Source organism: Hyla sarda, chromosome 7, assembly GCF_029499605.1.
Source record: "Hyla sarda isolate aHylSar1 chromosome 7, aHylSar1.hap1, whole genome shotgun sequence".
NCBI lineage: Eukaryota > Metazoa > Chordata > Amphibia > Anura > Hylidae > Hyla > Hyla sarda.
The window spans coordinates 184,179,781-184,200,405 of NC_079195.1; the positions used below are offsets into that span (position 1 = coordinate 184,179,781).

Consider the following 20,625-nt stretch of genomic DNA (forward strand, 5'->3'; position numbering starts at 1 on the left):
GGGTGCCACACCCCCCAATTTACAAAGTAAAAACAAAAGGAAAAATAGCCAGCACAACAACCTAATACACAGGTGCCCGCTGCTGTGGCAAATACAAAATGTACAAACAAGAAAGTTGCAACAGCACTCTAGGTCAAAAAATGGAGGCTCTCAGCGCACTTTTTGATCAAAATGTGTCCCCCCATCCACCACGCGGAGGTGGCCTCATATCGGATGGGACCCTAACATGATAACTCACCTCTGCTGTGCATACCACCCTGATGCTTCTTCTTTATGAGGAGGCTATATGGTAGGCTGGGCTTCTTCCCTGACCATAAGAAATTGAGGAAGAGTTTTTCCATTGAAGCAAATATTTAAGTAAGTTAATGGGGATCATGCACAAGATGTACAGGATTGAGGGCATGATATATGTTTGTAGTAGATTCTTCCTACCCATCCAAGACAGGAATGAGAATTTATACTCTTCCATTTGGGCCCTCATTTTCTGCAGTAGAGGGGTGTAATTGAGAGAAAACAGGTCAGAGAGGTTTGATAGGGTACCATACGTATCAATGAGGGTCCGCAGTGCTGGTAACATGGTCTCCGAGTTGCTGATGAAGATCAGCAGGTCGTCCGCAAAAGCGGCCGTTACGTGAATATGTCCATCCACTGTCAGCCCAGAGATCGCGTCATTCTGTCTAATGGTTTGAAGCAGGGTTTCCATCACTATAATGTATAGTGATGGGGAAAGAGGGCACCCCTGTTGAGTACCGTTTCTAATGGCAAAAGATGGAGATAAAGTACTTTTACTCGAAAACGGGCACTTGGGGGTCGAGTACAGTGACATGATGGCGGCAATAAAGGGTGTGAGTATTCCCATTTTAAGAAGCGTATGCTGAAGATGGTCCTAAGAAACCCTGTCAAACACGTTCTCGGCATCTGTACCGAAAAGGATGAGAGGCGTTTTGGACGCTGAAGCGTAATGTATGGTGTGCATGACTCTGTAGACGTTATGTTTGTCTTCCCTGCCCTTTACAAAGCCGGTTTGGTCGGCATGGAGTAAGTGCGGGAGATAGTGACCTATCCTTTGTGCCAGCACCTTAGCCCACAACTTTATGTCCAAGTTTAAAAGTGAGATAGGTCTATAGCTGGAGCAGAGTTTGTGGTCTTTCCCCTCCTTAGGGAGAATAGTGATATGAGCTTCGAGCGCTTGTGGAGGGAGGGGGGCACCCTAAAGTTTCCTTGAACGCCTTGTAGTAGGCCATGCTGAGCCCGTCACGTTCGGGGCTCCTCCCCGTCAGGAATGACGGCAGGGCAGAGCTAATCTCTTCAGTCGAGCAAGGCTCCAGCAGAGCTTCCTCTTCAGACTGCAAAACTGATTTTAAGACAGTCTCAGGTACAACATGAGTTTGCACTGAAGATGAAACAATGCCCCCAGAAGAACTTTGCTAGGCGTAGTTCTTTGAGGGACATGGCATACCTGTGCGCCTAAGGGGCCTCCCCGATTACCACTTGCATGCGGAGGCTTGACACAGGATCCAGTGAAATGAGTATCCTCTCCACAGTAAAAATTCGAATGGACCCTTTCTGCATAGGTTCATCCTCAAGCAGAGATTTAGAGACAGGAGAGGAATCAAGCAGGAAAGGAGAGACAGAGGATGAAGAACACTCTTGCAAATGTCTATCCAAATGCACAGCTAAAGTCATACTAACTTGTGGCTCCACAGGAGCTGAAACAGATACAGATGACACCTGAGTTCGGGCAGACTCCAGCTCCTGAATAATGACAACAAGCTCGGAATTAACTACTCCTGATCTTGCAACCTCTGACTCCAGGTCTGAACTAATCCTGACTGAGACTGAGAAGACTCATATTGCTGAAGGTGTTCAGCTAAATCCTGGACCAGCTGAGTCAAGCCCTGCATTTGCTCCACTAAAGCAGACACAGCTTCCATAATGCAGGAACAAGGGAAGAAGGCAAATGCAGGTATGTGGGCATGCAAAAATGTCACGTCTGGGCAGGGAAGAGTGAAGCCATAAACTCACTCCCACTTGCCCTGCCTACTTGCGTACCCGCCCTAGGTGATGGGTCCACAACCACGGTGACAGTCCCTGCCTGAATAAGTGCAGGGATTCAAACGTCAACAAAATAAACTATAATACAGACGTAGGTCAGTACACTGTATGGAAACACACACTAACAGAAATAATAACAAAACATACACACACAATAAGCCACAGCCCACACGCAGAGTCAGTACCAAGATATAACAGATATGCCAAATCGCAGAAACAGAAGAAGAGTCAAAAAGCGGAGCCAATGGGTCAAATATGCCAGAATTTCGAGATACAATAAAAACGCTAGCAAGGTGTAGGAGCTCTTTCGCAGGAGAGGTATGAGAGCAGACTGCCAGCTTAAATAGGCCCAGACCAGGTGCTCACATCAATGTCAACTGACCAGTCAAGGCAGCTGGGCGTAGCCCAAACAAAAAAAATAAAACAGAGAACTGTATGAACTATTTAACCCCATGGGTTCTGACAGTGAGGTTCTGTTCAGCTTTTAGTCTGTGCAGCTTTTAGTCTGTGCAGCTGTCAGTGAGGCTCTGTGCAGCTGTCAATCAAGCTCAGGGCAGAGAAACACTTCCTGAGTTTGGACTTTTGCCATTACAAGCAGGAGACCAAAATCTGAGATTTAGACCAGATGGAATGTGTTCTTGCCAAGAAGGGAGACCCCTAGTGGCTAGAAGTATACAGCAGAAAAACTAACATAAAACATTTTTTTTTTTTTTTTATATGGAAGCCAAAAGTTATTTATTTGAATCAAATATAAAAAATCATGTTTAATGACAGTGCCAATTTAAGACCCTTGCCATTTAGCCTGAAATTTACTTTTATCACCTGGCCGGTAGCAGTTGAAGGTTGTTGTTTTAGTAGACCTATTGAAAACCACGATTGGATCTTCTGGTCTTGCTGTAGTTATTCTTTTACAATAGGGATAATTTTTTTTATTTCTATCTTTTATTTAGGCAATATATTTAGTCACACTTTTGTGTGGTGTCACCTCATGTTCAAGGTCTCCTTAGCAATATCCAAAAGACCTTGGGGGTATGATACACTAACTTGAAAGGAGAAAAACCTGGTAGATGTTTCTGGTATTTTTTAACAGTTTATAAAAAAAACATTTTTAATCTTTGACATAATGGGTGTCCCCTGATCGGTAACTATTTCTTTAGATATCCTGCCCTTGTAAACATATAAAACAACTATTTTACAATGGTTTTTGATAATGAACGATTGCTTCTAGATTAGCAGGTTGTATATTCAAGGACAGCAGAATATGTTGTTGACCTCTAGTGTATTTGATGTTGTACCAGATCCATTGCAGTGCTCTTAACCCTTTAAGGACCCGGGCTTTTTCCGTTTTTTCATTTTCAATTTTTCCTCCTTAACTTTAAAAAATCATAACTCTTTAAAATTTTCACCTAAAATTCTATATGATGGCTTATTTTTTGCGTCACTAATTCTACTTTGTAATGACATTAGTCATTTTACCCAAACATCTACGGTGAAACAGGAAAAAAAATCAATATGCGACAAAATTGATGAAAAAACACTATTTTATAAGTTTTGGGGGTTCCGTTTTTACGCAGTACATTTTTCAGCAAAAATGACACTATTATCTTTATTCTGTAGGTCCATACGGTTAAAATGATACCCTACTTGTATAGGTTTGATTTTGTATCACTTCATAAAAATAATCATGAATACATGCAGGAAAATTTATACGTTTAAAATTTTCATTTTCTGAGCCCTATAACTTTTTTACTTTTCTGTGTTCAGGGCGCTATGAGGGCTCATTGTTTGTGCCATGATTTGAAGTTTTTAGTGGTACCATTTTTGTTCTGATCAGACTTTTTGATCACTTTTTATTCACTTTTTTGTGGTATAAAAAGTGATCAAAAATGCGCTATTTTGGACTTTTGAATTTTTTTGCGCGTACGCCATTGAACATGCGGTTTAAAAAGCGGTATATTTTTATAATTCGGACATTTCTGCACGCGGCGATACCACATATGCTTATTTTTATATACACAGGTTTTTTTTTATTCTTGGAAATGCCAGGTGATTCAAACTTTTATTAGGGGAAGGGATAATTGAAAGGGTTAATGATTTTTTTTTACACTTTTCTTATGCAATATTATAGCTCCCATAAGGGGCTATAACATTGCATTTACTGATCTTTAACACTGATTGATGCATCCCCATAGGAATGGATCAATCAGTGTTTTCGGCGATTGATTGCTCAAGCCTGGATCTCAGGCTTGAAGCATTCATTCAGCGATCGGACTGCAGGAAGGAAGGTAAGAGACCTTCCTCCTGTGCTCCCTGAGCTAGCCGTGCACTTTTATTTTCGTTTTCAGCCGCGCGACTCAGCTTTGAGTGCGCGGCTAAAGGGTTAATAGCGCGCGACACCGCGATCAGTGCTGCGCGCTATTAGCGGCGGGTCCCGGCTTCACTATGACGCTGGGCCCGCCGCAATATGATGCGGGGTCACCGTGTGACCCCACGTTATATCGCAGGACCGGGACTCAGGGCATAAGTTTACGCCCTGGGTCCTTAACAGGTTAAAGGGGTACTCCAGCACTAATACATCTTATCCCCTATCCAAAGGATAGGGGATAAGATGTCTGATCGTGGGGGTCCCGCCGCTGGGGACCCCCATAATCTGTCAGTCAGCACCCACCTTTGCGAGCTCTCCGCAGCACTGGAGGCTCTGAGTGTGCAGCGTGACAACCACGGGCCTGGAGTATTGTGACATCACGACTCCGCCCCGTGTGACATCACGCCCCGCCCCCTCACTGCAAGTCTATGGGAGGGGGCGTTACAGCCTCCAGCGCTGCGGAGAGCTCACAAAGGTGAGTGCTGAATGACAGATTGTGGGGGTCCCCAGTGGTGGGACCCCCGCGATCAGACATATTATCCCCTATCCTTTGGATAGGGGATAAGATGTATTAGTGCTGGAGTACCCCTTTAAAGGCACTATCAACAATTTAGAGTTGCACCAAGGGACTCCTTAAGAATTAAACAGGGTATGTAACTGACACTGTGGGTAAGACTCATAGTACTCTTTGACCTCTTCATGTACCCCTTTGACCTCTACAATCTTTTGTTTTTTTTTTCAGAAACCAAGTGTTGCTCATGTGAATGAACTAAATCCTTCACCATTTGGCAATGCAATTTAGAACTACAAGCTGTTCCACAACTTGTTCACATACATCATTGTCTCTATAGATTAGTTTATTTTCCACTGTATGGAGTTTATTTTTCTAGGAGTTCACTTTCCCTTGCATGTGATGAGAAATATCCCAAAGTTGTCACTGGAGACAGGCAAGTCAGGGAGACCAATTTTAAGAGTATCTTCCTCAAAATCTCCTGCAAACACTTCTTAAGGAAAACTCAGGGTCACTCCTATAGCTTGTACAACTTCAGCATAGTGACCTTCAACAATCCAACAGAAAATTTTTGCTTTCTACTTTGCAAGATCAAGGCAGAGAAACTTCTTGGGCTCAACCACAAGGGGACAATCGACATCTGCATGTCGCAATATCTGGCTCTAGGGGCCTGACTGCCAGGTCAGTTCTAGGTTCTACTTTATGGGTCTCCTTCCCACCATAACTTTAGACGCCTTCTGGTTTCTTTGGTTGGCCGAGTAGGTGAGGAGTCTTACATATTATTCTCTGTGTTCACATATGGTTCCACAAGTGCAGATAGCTGATCCACATGTCTGGGCTCCAAATCTGAACTGGCAGGGCTTAAAGGGGTTATCCACCATAAGGTGATTTAATACTTACCTGCCAGATAGTAATGGACATGTCAATGGAGTTTCCTCCATTGCAGTACAGTTGCAGCCCTGTGAAGAATGATCCCCCTCACCCCCACCCAATGGTTGCTCCACCCATTGAAATTCAGACAGGCTCCCTTTCAACAACTGACTAGTGATGTCCTGTCTAGAGTGCACTGCAACCTGGGAAAACCTGACCCGACACTCATTTTGTATTCTGTTAAAAATTAACATTGAGGCAAAGATCACATAAGAATTGCGAGCCCAGCCATCAAACACAGTTACAGACACTATATTATGAACTACACTAACTTTACAGCCTCTGTAGCATAGTCAAATAAGAAATCCTGGCACACCCCTTTAAACAAATGACCACTGTTTTGACTGTCTGCATTTCATTAAAAACTTTGGATTACAGTTACTTTCTAGCCAACTGTAAAATGTTATACATTTGTGAACATTTTGTGAAAAGCAAAAAATATGTACCCATTGGGCAATTACAGCAGAAATAACACCTAAATAAGCCAAAAATGTTGTTTTCAGTTTATGATATTGTCTGGCATACTGCATACTCAAGTCAAAGCGAGGGCTCGCAACTGAGAAACAGAACATCTTTATCTACCCACTGGTTAACTGGAAGATTCTTTCTTAGTGGCTTTTTCAGTAATACTGTGTATCCCCGAAAATAAGAGGTACCCATAAAATAAGCCATACCAGGAGTTCTATGTAGTCGCTCAATATAAGCCATACCCCAAAAAATAAGCCATAGTGGTAGATGGGAACTTGGCCTTTCTGCCAGAACCTTTATCTCCTCCACCTGTCTGTTAATAATAGATTGTTGTTCTCTATTGGAAACTTGAGTAGACTCTGGACTCCAAAGGATAGGGGATAAGATGCCTGATCGCGGGAGTCCCGCAGCTGGGGACGCCCGTGATCATGCACTCGGCATCCCGTTTACAATCAGTCCCCGGAGCGTGTTCGCTCCGGGTCTGATTTAGGGGCGACTACAGAGCGGGCGGCGTGTGATGTCACGCCTGCGCCGGCGTGTGACGTCACGCTCCGCCCCACAATGCAAGCCTACAGGAGGGGGCGTGATAGCTATTCTCCTGGAGGCTTGCATTGCGGGCCGGAGCGTGACGTCACACGCCGGCGCAGGCGTGACGTCACACGCCGCCCGCCCTGTAGTCGACCGTAATCAGACCCGGAGCGAACACGCTCCGGGGACTGATTATAAACGGGGTGCCGTGTGCATGATCTCGGGGGTCTCCAGCTGTGGGACTCCCGCAATCAGACATCTTATCCCCTTTCCTTTGGATAGGGGATAAGATGTTTAAGCACCGGAGAACCCCTTTAACAATTTTTTTTAACCTAAAAATGGTGTTTGTATTTTATTCACAGGATGACTTCAACATTTATTATGTCCTTATTGGTACAAACGTGGTTCTACTGTGTTTTTCTGTTTCTGCTGGTATCTTTGGATCAGCTGTTCTGTGCCGTTCACTAAGGAAGGATCCCCAGGTAAAGTAAAATCTAAGTCATACACCTACTTGTCATGGGTTCTTTTGCTTTATTCTTTGGTATGTCATGACAGAAGTTTAGATGGTAGGGGTCTGGGGGCTGAGGCCTCCACCATTAACAAAAACAAAGGGGCCCCAATTCTCAGGCATTATATAAGGCATTACATAAATGAGAGCCCTCTCTTTTTGGCCAGAATGCAGATCTAGTGGTGACTTCTGATTGTGAGAGATGCCGGCAGGTAAAGGGGTACTCCAGGAGAATAAACTTCTCTAGATAGAGGATGTGTCTGATTGTAGGGTTCCCAGCAGTTTATAAGGCTCATTAAAGGGGTTATCCAGGAAAAAACTTTTTTTTATATATATACCAACTGGCTCCAGAAAGTTAAACAGATTTGCAAATTACTTCTATTAAAAAATCTTAATCCTTTCAGTACTTATGAACTTCTGAAGTTAAGGTTGTTCTTTTCAGTTTAGAAGCAAATCCCCATAGCAAACCTCTTCTAAACTGGGCGGTTCCCAAGACACGTGACATCAGAGAGCATGTCACGATGCCGGCTGGCAGGTAGTGGACCCTCTGTGCCAGAGAGGGATTGGCGTGGACCGTGCTAGTGGACCGGTTCTAAGCCACTACTGGTTTTCACCAGAGCCCGCCGCAAAGCGGGATGGTCTTGCTGCGGCGGTAGTGACCAGGTCGTATCCACTAGCAACGGCTCACCTCTCTGGCTGCTGAAGATAGGCGCGGTACAAGGGAGTAGGCAGAAGCAAGGTCGGACGTAGCAGAAGGTCGGGGCAGGCAGCAAGGATCGTAGTCAGGGGCAACGGCAGAAGGTCTGGAAACACAGGCAAGGAACACACAAGGAACGCTTTCACTGGCACTAAGGCAACAAGATCCGGCAAGGGAGTGCAAGGGAAGTGAGGTAATATAGGGAAGTGCACAGGTGAAAACCCTAATTGGAACCACTGCGCCAATCAGCGGCGCAGTGGCCCTTTAAATCGCAGAGACCCGGCGCGCGCGCGCCCTAGGGAGCGGGGCCGCGCGCGCCGGGACAGAACAGACGGGGAGCGAGTCAGGTAGGGGAGCCGGGGTGCGCATCGCGAGCGGGCGCTACCCGCATCGCGAATCGCATCCCGGCTGGCAGCAGGATCGCAGCGCCCCGGGTCAGAGGACGTGACCGGAGCGCTGCAGCGGAGGGAGTGAAGCGAGCGCTCCGGGGAGGAGCGGGGACCCGGAGCGCTCGGCGTAACAGTACCCCCCCCCTTGGGTCTCCCCCTCTTCTTGGAGCCTGAGAACCTGAGGAGCAGACTTTTGTCAAGGATGTTGTCCTCAGGTTCCCAGGATCTCTCTTCAGGACCACAACCCTCCCAGTCTACTAAAAAAAAATTTTTCCCTCTGACCTTTTTGGCAGCCAAAATTTCCTTGACCGAGAAGACGTCCGAGGAGCCGGAAACAGGTGTGGGAGGAACAGATTTGGGAGAAAAACGGTTGAGGATGAGTGGTTTGAGAAGAGAGACGTGAAAGGCATTAGGGATACGAAGAGAAGGAGGAAGAAGAAGTTTATAAGAGACAGGATTAATTTGACACAAAATTTTGAAAGGACCAAGATAGCGTGGTCCCAACTTGTAGCTAGGGACACGGAAGCGGACATATTTAGCGGAGAGCCATACCTTGTCTCCAGGGGAAAAAACGGGGGGAGCTCTTCTTTTCTTATCCGCGAACCTCTTCATGCGTGAAGAAGCCTGTAAGAGAGAATTTTGGGTCTCTCTCCATATAATGGAAAGGTCACGAGAAATTTCATCCACAGCGGGCAGACCAGAGGGCAAGGGGGTAGGGAGGGGGGGAAGAGGGTGACGGCCGTACACCACGAAAAATGGGGATTTGGAGGAAGATTCAGAGACCCTGAAGTTATACGAGAATTCGGCCCATGGAAGGAGATCTGCCCAGTCATCCTGGCGGGAGGAAACAAAATGTCGCAAATAATCACCCAGGATCTGGTTAATTCTTTCTACTTGTCCATTGGACTGGGGATGATATGCAGAGGAAAAATTTAATTTAATCTTGAGTTGTTTACAGAGAGCTCTCCAGAATTTAGACACGAATTGGACCCCTCTATCCGAGACAATCTGCGTAGGCAACCCGTGAAGACGAAAAATGTGTACAAAAAATTGTTTAGCCAACTGAGGCGCTGAAGGAAGACCAGGAAGAGGGATGAAATGTGCCATTTTGGAGAATCGATCAACGACCACCCAAATAACGGTGTTGCCACGGGAAGGGGGTAAATCAGTAATAAAATCCATACCAATCAGAGACCAAGGCTGTTCGGGGACAGGCAGAGGATGAAGAAAACCAGCGGGCTTCTGGCGAGGAGTCTTATCCCGGGCACAGATAGTGCAGGCTCGCACAAAGTCCCCAACATCCGTCTCCAGAGTCGGCCACCAATAGAAGCGGGAGATGAGTTGCACAGATTTCTTGATGCCCGCATGACCTGCGAGATGGGAGGAGTGACCCCATTTGAGGATTCCGAGGCGTTGGCGTGGAGAAACAAAGGTCTTTCCTGGAGGAGTCTGCCTGATGGAGGCAGGAGAAGTGGAGATCAGGCAGTCAGGTGGAATGATGTGTTGCGGAGGGAGATCAACTTCTGAGGCATCCGAGGAACGAGAGAGAGCATCGGCCCTAATGTTCTTATCGGCAGGACGAAAGTGAATCTCAAAATTAAATCGGGCAAAGAACAGAGACCACCGGGCCTGGCGAGGATTCAGCCGTTGGGCCGACTGGAGGTAGGAGAGGTTCTTGTGGTCGGTGTAGATAATAACAGGAAATCTTGATCCCTCCAGCAGATGCCTCCATTCCTCAAGTGCTAATTTAATGGCTAGAAGCTCTCGATCCCCGATGGAGTAGTTCCTCTCCGCTGGAGAGAAGGTCCTAGAGAAAAAACCACAAGTGACAGCATGCCCGGAAGAATTTTTTTGTAGAAGAACAGCTCCAGCTCCTACTGAGGAGGCATCAACCTCCAATAGGAAGGGTTTGGAAGGGTCAGGTCTGGAGAGCACGGGAGCCGAAGAAAAGGCAGACTTGAGTCGTTTAAAGGAGTCTTCTGCTTGAGGAGGCCAGGACTTGGGATCAGCATTTTTTTTGGTTAAAGCCACGATAGGAGCCACAATGGTAGAAAAATGTGGAATAAATTGCCTGTAATAATTGGCGAACCCCAAAAAGCGTTGGATAGCACGGAGTCCGGAGGGGCGTGGCCAATTTAAGACGGCAGAGAGTTTGTCTGGATCCATCTGTAGTCCCTGGCCAGAGACCAAATATCCTAGAAAAGGAAGAGATTGGCATTCAAACAGACATTTCTAAATTTTGGCATAGAGTTGGTTGTCACGAAGTCTCTGAAGAACCATACGGACATGCTGGCGGTGTTCTTCAAGATTGGCAGAAAAAATTAGGATATCGTCCAGATATACCACAACACAGGAGTATAACAGATCACGAAAAATTTCATTGACAAAGTCTTGGAAGACGGCAGGGGCATTGCACAGTCCAAAGGGCATGACCAGATACTCAAAGTGTCCATCTCTGGTGTTAAATGCCGTTTTCCACTCGTCCCCCTCTCTGATGCGGATGAGGTTATAGGCGCCTCTTAAGTCCAATTTAGTGAAGATGTGGGCACCTTGGAGGCGATCAAAGAGTTCAGAGATGAGGGGTAAGGGGTAGCGGTTCTTAACCGTGATTTTATTAAGACCGCGGTAGTCAATGCAAGGACGTAGGGAGCCATCTTTTTTGGACACAAAGAAAAATCCGGCTCCGGCAGGAGAGGAGGATTTACGGATAAAGCCCTTTTTTAGATTCTCCTGGACGTATTCGGACATGGCAAGAGTCTCTGGGGCAGAGAGAGGATAAATTCTGCCCCGGGGTGGAGTAGTACCCGGGAGGAGGTCGATAGGGCAATCATAAGGCCTGTGAGGAGGTAGAGTCTCAGCTTGTTTTTTGCAGAAAACATCCGCGAAGTCCATATAGGCCTTAGGGAGACCGGTTACTGGAGGAACCACAGAGTTACGGCAAGGGTTACTGGGAACCGGTTTTAGACAGTTCTTGGAACAAGAGGACCCCCAACTCTTGATCTCCCCAGTGGACCAATCCAGGGTTGGGGAATGAAGTTGAAGCCAGGGAAGTCCAAGGAGAATCTCCGAGGTGCAATTGGGGAGGACCAAAAGTTCAATCCTCTCATGATGAGATCCGATGCTCATAAGAAGGGGCTCCGTGCGGAAACGTATGGTACAGTCCAATCTTTCATTATTTACACAATTGATGTAGAGGGGTCTGGCGAGACTGGTCACTGGGATGTTGAACCTGTTGACGAGAGAGGCCAAAATAAAATTTCCTGCAGATCCAGAGTCCAAGAAGGCCACTGTAGAGAAGGAGAAGGCAGAGGCAGACATCCGCACAGGCACAGTAAGACGTGGAGAAGCAGAGTAGACATCAAGGACTGTCTCACCTTTGTGCGGAGTCAGCGTACGTCTTTCCAGGCGGGGAGGACGGATAGGACAATCCCTCAGGAAGTGTTCGGTACTAGCACAGTACAGGCAGAGGTTCTCCATACGGCGTCGTGTCCTCTCTTGAGGTGTCAGGCGAGACCGGTCGACCTGCATAGCCTCCACGGCGGGAGGCACAGGAACAGATTGCAGGGGACCAGAGGAGAGAGGAGCCGAGGAGACGAAACGCCTCGTGCGAACAGAGTCCATATCTTGGCGGAGTTCCTGACGCCTTTCAGAAAAACGCATGTCAATGCGAGTGGCTAGGTGAATAAGTTCATGTAGATTAGCAGGAATTTCTCGTGCGGCCAGAACATCTTTAATGTTGCTGGATAGGCCTTTTTTGAAGGTCGCGCAGAGGGCCTCATTATTCCAGGACAATTCTGAAGCAAGTGTACGGAATTGTACGGCATACTCGCCAACGGAAGAATTACCCTGGACCAGGTTCAACAGGGCAGTCTCAGCAGAAGAGGCTCGGGCAGGTTCCTCAAAGACACTTCGGATTTCCGAGAAGAAGGAGTGTACAGAGGCAGTGACGGGGTCATTGCGGTCCCAGAGCGGTGTGGCCCATGACAGGGCTTTTCCGGACAGAAGACTGACTACGAAAGCCACCTTAGACCTTTCAGTGGGAAACAGGTCCGACATCATCTCCAGAAGCAGGGAACATTGGGAAAGAAAGCCACGGCAAAACTTGGAGTCCCCATCAAATTTATCCGGCAAGGATAAGCGTATCCCAGGAGCGGCCACTCGCTGCGGAGGAGGTGCAGGAGCTGGCGGAGGAGATGACTGCTGAAGCTGTGGTAGCAACTGTTGTAGCATAACGGTCAGTTGAGACAGCTGTTGGCCTTGTTGCGCTATCTGTTGTGACTGCTGGGCGACCACCGTGGTGAGGTCAGCGACAACTGGCAGAGGAACTTCAGCGGGATCCATGGCCGGATCTACTGTCACGATGCCGGCTGGCAGGTAGTGGACCCTCTGTGCCAGAGAGGGATTGGCGTGGACCGTGCTAGTGGACCGGTTCTAAGCCACTACTGGTTTTCACCAGAGCCCGCCGCAAAGCGGGATGGTCTTGCTGCGGCGGTAGTGACCAGGTCGTATCCACTAGCAACGGCTCACCTCTCTGGCTGCTGAAGATAGGCGCGGTACAAGGGAGTAGGCAGAAGCAAGGTCGGACGTAGCAGAAGGTCGGGGCAGGCAGCAAGGATCGTAGTCAGGGGCAACGGCAGAAGGTCTGGAAACACAGGCAAGGAACACACAAGGAACGCTTTCACTGGCACTAAGGCAACAAGATCCGGCAAGGGAGTGCAAGGGAAGTGAGGTAATATAGGGAAGTGCACAGGTGAAAACCCTAATTGGAACCACTGCGCCAATCAGCGGCGCAGTGGCCCTTTAAATCGCAGAGACCCGGCGCGCGCGCGCCCTAGGGAGCGGGGCCGCGCGCGCCGGGACAGAACAGACGGGGAGCGAGTCAGGTAGGGGAGCCGGGGTGCGCATCGCGAGCGGGCGCTACCCGCATCGCGAATCGCATCCCGGCTGGCAGCAGGATCGCAGCGCCCCGGGTCAGAGGACGTGACCGGAGCGCTGCAGCGGAGGGAGTGAAGCGAGCGCTCCGGGGAGGAGCGGGGACCCGGAGCGCTCGGCGTAACAGAGCACTTAGACAGAAAAGAACAACCTTAACTTCAGAAGTTCATAAGTACTGAAAGGATTAAGATTTTTTAATAGAAGTAATTTACAAATCTGTTTAACTTTCTTGAGCCAGTTGATATATACAAAAAAAAAGTTTTTTCCTGGATAACCCCTTTAATGATCAAAGATTTAAAAGGAAAACAGCCGAAGGTGGAAGTAAATAGAAAGGAAGGGAGGCAAATCAATAAAATGATATACAGAAATGTATATCCGGTATCCGATAAGGAGATAAAACAAATCTTAGCTGATGGCACGTGTGTAAAGTTATAAAATCATGTTTTCTTTCCAAGTGCTATAGAGAAGGTTCAGAGCTGCATGCCTCCTACCTCCTGGAAGCCAAGCAAGGAAGGGTGGAGGAGGCAGGGGACAGGCATTATGCAGCTTAGGCTACTTTCCCACGTCTCCGGCACTATGAAACCTGTTATTTTAGGTTCCCGAATAGCTGGAGAAAAAATAGTGCTTGAACCTTCTCATTCTCCCGCTATTCTCTCTGAAAATAGCGGCACCCGACGGACCACATTGACTATAATGGGGTCCACTGGGACCCGTTATTGCTCCTTATGACCCATCAAAATGACGGGCGCCAAACTCCCCCCCCCCCCCAAAAAAAATGTCCGTTATTCATGGTAGTGTGAAAGGGGCCTTAGCTCTCCTTAGCCTTGTTTAAAATAAACCACTTTTCAGCATATTGTTCTGTTTAAATCTGTGCTACAGTAACATATGGCAAAAATATCTGTTGCTGTCTATCTTTATTGGCGTGTTAGCTATGTGATATATTTGTTTGCCATACAATAATTTATATGTTTTTTTTTTCCTCTAGGAATCTGAAATAGAGAATGATTTTATACCTCAAAGACCTTTTTCAGATTTGCCTGAAACAACATTTTCTTCTCCACCACCTTATACACCCCAAATAGTCTATAGTAGCAGAATTACACAATGAAAAAATAAGGTCTCGTTCACACTGCAGACATTCTGCTGGCAGAGTTTTCAGTGGGATTCTGCTGCACTGTGCATGCTGCGAAACGCCGCTGCAGAATTCCGCCGATGGAATGCATGTTCCGCAAAAGAATGAACATAGTAACTTCTATTTGATATTGCTGCTGCTTTCCTTACAGGGTGCATTCACACTATAGAATAGGAATGGAGTAAAAAGACCTAAAGACCTTGTTGGCAGGCGCTCAGAAGTCCGTCAGTGGTATCACACTTGAGTATTGGCAACTTTATTGATGTACAGCAATGACGCGTTTCGGGGTACACACTACCCCTTCTTCAGATTGACAGAGTACATACACAACAGCAAACATAAGGGGTTTATATAAGTATGTTCATTAACAAACAAAATGGAGGACAGTGCAAAGGGAATAGGTCACACTTGAGGAAATCAGCATATTATGGTCAGTAATAACATAAAACAGATAAGGATGCATCTGAAGTCAGTGGATAAACAGAGCTCTGCATTAGAATCATAAAAAACATGAAGGCACAATCGGAGCAGAAGGCATAATGTATGTTCTGTTTTGATGTGCTGGAACTGTGTCCGGTGTAAAATCAATTGTGAGGCTTAGAATGGAACAGCCGCTGTGTTGATGCGTGTCACGGAGATAAACTCCGGTATGCTGTAAACAGAGGCTGTAACTATAGACACGTAGCTATTCAGCTGGTTATGTTACCGCTGGCAACCAGTAAGAATGCAAGTGCGTAAGAGAAGGAGCGCTGTGTAAACAGAGCGCATCGGAGGACACTGGCTGCCGCGATCGGCCTGTGGAAAAGCCGAGTGCGGTGCCAGAAGCATGTGTTCTGCAGGGAAAAAAAGATTGTTAATGCATGTATGAGGGGCAAGAATATATCGGCCACAATATATCTAGGAAGATAGTAGGGATATACTAAACAAATACATAATGTATGGGGCAGCGATTAAAGGGTACCTCTCATCAAATAAACTTTTGATATATTTTAGATTAATGAATGTTGAATAACTTTCCAATAGCATGTTAATGAAAAATATGCTTCTTTCTATTGTATTTTTCCCGATCAGTCCTGTCAGCAAGCATTTCTGACTCATGCTGGAGTCCTAAACACTCAGAGCTGCCAGCCTGCTTTGTTCACAGCCAAACATGCTGTGAACAATGCAGGCTGGCAGCTCTGAGTTTTCTCCTTTGTGAACAAAGCAGACTGGCAGCTCGTAGTGTTTAGGACTCCAGCATGAGTCTGAAATGCTTGCTGCCAGGACTGGTAGGGAGACCCCTAGTGGTCATTTCTTCAAAGTGGAAAATTAAATAGAAAGAAGCATATTTTTTAATAACATGCAATTGTAAAGTTATTCTGCATACATTAATCTATAATATATCAAAAGTTTTTTTGATGAGATAAACCCTTTAATGCGGCAATTAGTATGGAGAAGTGACAAGAATATAAATGTATTCTGCAAGCGGAATAATAAGTAAAAAATTACCGTACATAAGGATAGATAATAGTCCTAAGGAATGCCATATACCTGATATTGGATAGGTTATATACAAATAGGGGGAGAAAAAAAAAGAAGGGGAACTGAAATATAAAATATGTATATATGCAATGGGTAAGAGGTAGTATAGTTAAGTTAATATATATACACACACACATATAGATGCACCTAAGTAAGGATAGTAGATGGATAATAAATATATATAATAAATAAATATCCTCATATGCATAATATTAAAATTTAGTGAATAAAATAAAGTTAAATGAATGGATAAGGGGATAGTGCAAATATATAATGCATAAAAAGTGTAGAAACCATATTAATAATAATAATGATACATATAACACTGCATATAGTATAAAATATTAAAAACAATAACAATAGTTTATAAATTGCTTTTAATGTATTCGTTCAAGGCTGAAGGGTGTAGAGTAACGTAACTTAAAAATCCCAAAATTTTCGCGTTGTCGCAAAACATTAAATCTCTGTGGAATTTCTTTATCTACGGATGAAAAAAATCTGAAAAGTTGCATTGGTAGTGAGTAGATGCGTGTCGAGAGACACTGTGCAATTGATATTTTAGATCAGTGGTTCCCAACCTTTTTCGGCTCAGGCACCCCGAATAATATTCGATGCTAAATGGCTCAAAATAAGCAATACACATCACCTATACATCTGTTAGCTATGTAGATTGCAGTGCTGCTATATATCTTCTCTGATCAAAGTTGTTCCCTTTTCTTTTCCATCTGGCCCAGACCATCATGATGGTTTCTTCCAGTCACAACTCTTCTCCACAGAACCATCGTACTTTTCCAGCATTATCCTATGTTTTTCCCCACAAATACCTTCAGTCTCTAATGGAGCAGCAGGAAATGCTAGCAGAATGCTTGGATGTATAGAAAGAGGTATAAGCAGTAGAAAGAGAGAAGTGCTCATGCCGCTGTACAGAACACTGGTGAGACCTCACTTGGAGTATTGTGCGCAGTAAGGAGGCCGTATCTCCATAAGGATATAGATACTCTAGAGAGAGTTCAGAGAAGAACTACTAAACTAGTACATGGATTGCAGGATAAACCTTACCAGGAAAGGTTAAAGGACCTTCACATGTATAGCTTGGAAGAAAGAAGAGACAGAGGGGATATGATAGAGACTTTTAAATACATAAAGGGGATCAACACGGTGAAGGAGGAGAGCATATTTAAAAGAAGAAAAACTACCACAAGAGGACATAGTAATACATTAGAGGGGCAAAGGTTTAAAAGTAATACTAGGAAGTTTCTCACACACACAGTGCCTCCAGCAGCCTCACACACACACACACACACACAAATACCTCCAGTCTCACACAAACAATGCCCCCAGCAGCCTCACACATGCACACAATGCCCCCAGCAGACCCATCCACTCCCACCATTTGCCTTCAGCCACCCATGTTGCTTCCAGCCTCCCAGCACCATTGCCTTCATTCCTCCTGCCATTGCTTCCATTCAGCCTCCCACCCCTGCTTCCATTCACCCCTCATCCACCCACCCACCCCTGCCACTGATTCCATTCACCCGCAGCCACCCAACCATCCACCCCTGCTTCTATCTAAACCTCCCCTGCCCCTGCTTCCATTCAAACTCCCCCTGCTTCCATTACAACCCCCCTGCTCCCATTCAACCCCCCCGCCCCTGTTTACATTCGAACCTCCCCGCTTCTGCCCCTGCTCACATTCAAACCCCTCCCCCCCTTCCCTTATGCCCACTTTCTTTAAAAATCCTGCTTCCATTCACCCCCTGCTCCTGCTTCTATTCACCCCACCGCTCCTGCTTCCCCACCGGTCATGCCCCTCCTTCCATTTAGCCCCCTGCTTCTGCCTCTATTCACCCCCCCCCCTGCTTCCATTCACCCTACTGCTCCTGCTTCCATTCACCCCACCGCTCCTGACCCTGCTTCCATTCACCCCACCGCTCCTGCTTCCATTAACCCCACCGCTCCTGCCACTGCTTCCATTCACCTCACCGCTCCTGCCACAGCTTACATTCATCCCACTGCTCCTGCCCGCTTCCATTCCCCCTCACCACTCCTGCCCCTGCTTCCATTCACCCCACCGCTCCTGACCCTGCTCCCATTCACCCCCTGCTTCTGCCCCTGATTCCAATCAACCCCCCCACTTCTGCCTCTGCTTTCATTCACCCCCCCCCGATTCTGCCCCTGCTTTCATTCAAACCCCCCCTGCTTCTGCCCCTTCTTTCATTCAACCTCCCCCTGCTTCTGCCCCTGCTTTCATTCAACCTCCCCCTGCTTCTACCCCTGCTTTCATTCAACCTCCCCCTGCTTCTACCCCCGCTTTCATTCAACCTCCCTTGCTTCTGCCCTGCTTTCATTCAACCCCCCTGCTTCTGCCTCTTCTTTCATTCAACCCCCTGCTTTTGCCCCTGCTTTTATTCAAACCCCCCTGCTTCTGCCCCTGCTTTCAATCAAACCCCCCACCCCTGCATTCATTTAAACCCCCCCCCCTGGTTTTATTTAAAAAAAAACAACCCACCCCCCATTTCATTCAACCCCCATGCTTTCATTCAACCCCCCCCCCCCCGCTTTCATTCAAACCTCCCCTGCTTTCATTCAATCCCCCACCCCCGCTTTCATTCAAAACCCCTCCCTGCTTCTGTCCCTGCCCCTGCTTACAATTCAATCCCCTTCCCTTGTGCCGTTTTCATCAAAAATCCCCGCTCCCCAACCTCTGGCTCCAAGGAACCTTAAAAATCATAATAAGAAGAACCCTATGTTTCTCTCCAAAACAGGCTGTTTCAAATGTTACCACTCCCATTATAAATGCTGTCCCACCCTTTCACACGCTAAAACTGAATTTAGATCCAATAGTACAGGAGACACCTTCCAAATAAAAACCCATATGACTTGTGACTCCCAGTATATAATTTATTTACTTGAGGGCACATATTGTAGGCCGTACCATCCAGTGCCTCAGGACCCGCATTAAAGGGGTACTCCGGTGGAAAACATTTTTTTTTTTAAATCAACTGGTTCCAGAAAGTTAAACAGATCTGTAAATTACTTCTATTAAAAAAATCTTAATCCTTCCAGTACTTATTAGCTGCTGAATACTACAGAATTTAAAGAAATGTTGTTCCAAAGGGTACAGGGGTGCTATGTAAAACTTTGTAAAACTTTTAATATAGGTGCTCAATAAAATATGAATAAGGGGTGTTCTACCACAAAAAACAAAACACTACAACCACAACATAGAAGTCACACATAATGAGGTCACTCAAGGGACCACATAGTTCAATATTGTCAATGATCAAAAAATATCCAAGCTACATCCAGCAGCAGACCGTATTCAAAGTAGTATCATATGTAGATATACACTACTGTCTCTTAGTATCAGAACTGCAAAAAGCAGTACAAAAAATGCCAATATTAGACTAATAATAATTTCTTTCCCGACGCGTTTCCATATGGGGGATAGGTCAAATAATGGGTCCCCCACACTTCATCAGGGGACACATAACAAGGTGCGCCAATCCTCACACAATATCACAATGGCTAAATTCATATTTAGACTGTGTGTATAGCCATCTGTAACTAATATTAGCAATTAGTAATAGACATAGTTAATCAAAAAGATCATGACAGTAAAAGGATCCTCCCCAGGATAGCGCTCCGTAGTCAAGTGCTGATTCCTGCAAGGTAAGACAGACACAAGATACACCGACATTAAAGTCAGGTTAGCCAACACTTACCCCTTATTCCGGAGTCTCACAGCGATTGAATAGAAACACTTGCAAATACTCACGACTTCTGCCTAAGACCTATGGGGAGGATATAGGACCCTTTGGACCAACATTTCTTTAATTTCTGTTAGTTGCTGAGGGGATTGATTTTCTAATACCTTGCTGGTATATGGCAATACTTCTATATACTTTAATTTTTGAATACTACAGAGGAAATTATTTTCTTTTTGGAACACAGTGCTCTCTGCTGACATCTCTGTCCAGAGCAGTATATGTTTGCTATGGGGATTTTCTCCTACTATGGACAGTTCTTAAAATGGACAGAGGTGTCAGCAGAGAGCACTGTGGTCATGATGTCAGTAGAGAGCTCTGTGTTCCAAAAAGAAAAGTTCCTCTGTAGTATTCAGTAACTAATAAGTGCTGAAAGGATTAAGATTTTTTAATACAAGTAATTTACAAATCTGTTTAACTTTCTGGCACCAGTTGATTTTAAAACAAAAAAGGTTTCCACCGGAGTACCCCTTTAACAAGCATCGTAGCAACGTTAATCTAAAGTATCAAAAGCACAGTGTCTCTCGACACGCATCTACTCAATTTTCAGTGACCGCCAGAAGTTCCACAGAGATTTAATGTTTTGCGACAACACAAAATTTTAAGTTACGTCCTCTACACCCTTCATGCTTGAACGAATGCATTGAAAGCAATTTATAAACTATTGTTATTGTTTCTAATATTTTTTATATTTTATACTATATGCTGTGTTATATGTATTATTATTAATATGGTTTCTACACCTTTAATACATTATATATTTTCACTATCCCCTTTAGGGAGGAGCAAATCGAATCTGACGAATCCGAATTCGTTATGAAT

At 45.7% G+C, this 20,625-nt stretch overlaps 1 protein-coding gene across 2 annotated transcripts in view; it reads left to right on the plus strand.

The window, feature by feature from the left end:
• Positions 1-15,004, plus strand: part of LOC130282862 (membrane-spanning 4-domains subfamily A member 15-like) — a 47,596-nt gene extending 32,592 nt beyond the window's left edge. For both annotated transcript variants that reach the window (XM_056531739.1, XM_056531741.1), the window contains 2 exons: positions 7,220-7,339; positions 14,369-15,004. In XM_056531739.1, the coding sequence (XP_056387714.1) occupies positions 7,220-7,339; positions 14,369-14,491 (243 nt within the window). In that variant the 3' untranslated portion in view covers positions 14,492-15,004. The remainder of the gene's footprint in view (positions 1-7,219; positions 7,340-14,368) is intronic.
• Positions 15,005-20,625: the final 5,621 nt, after the last annotated feature.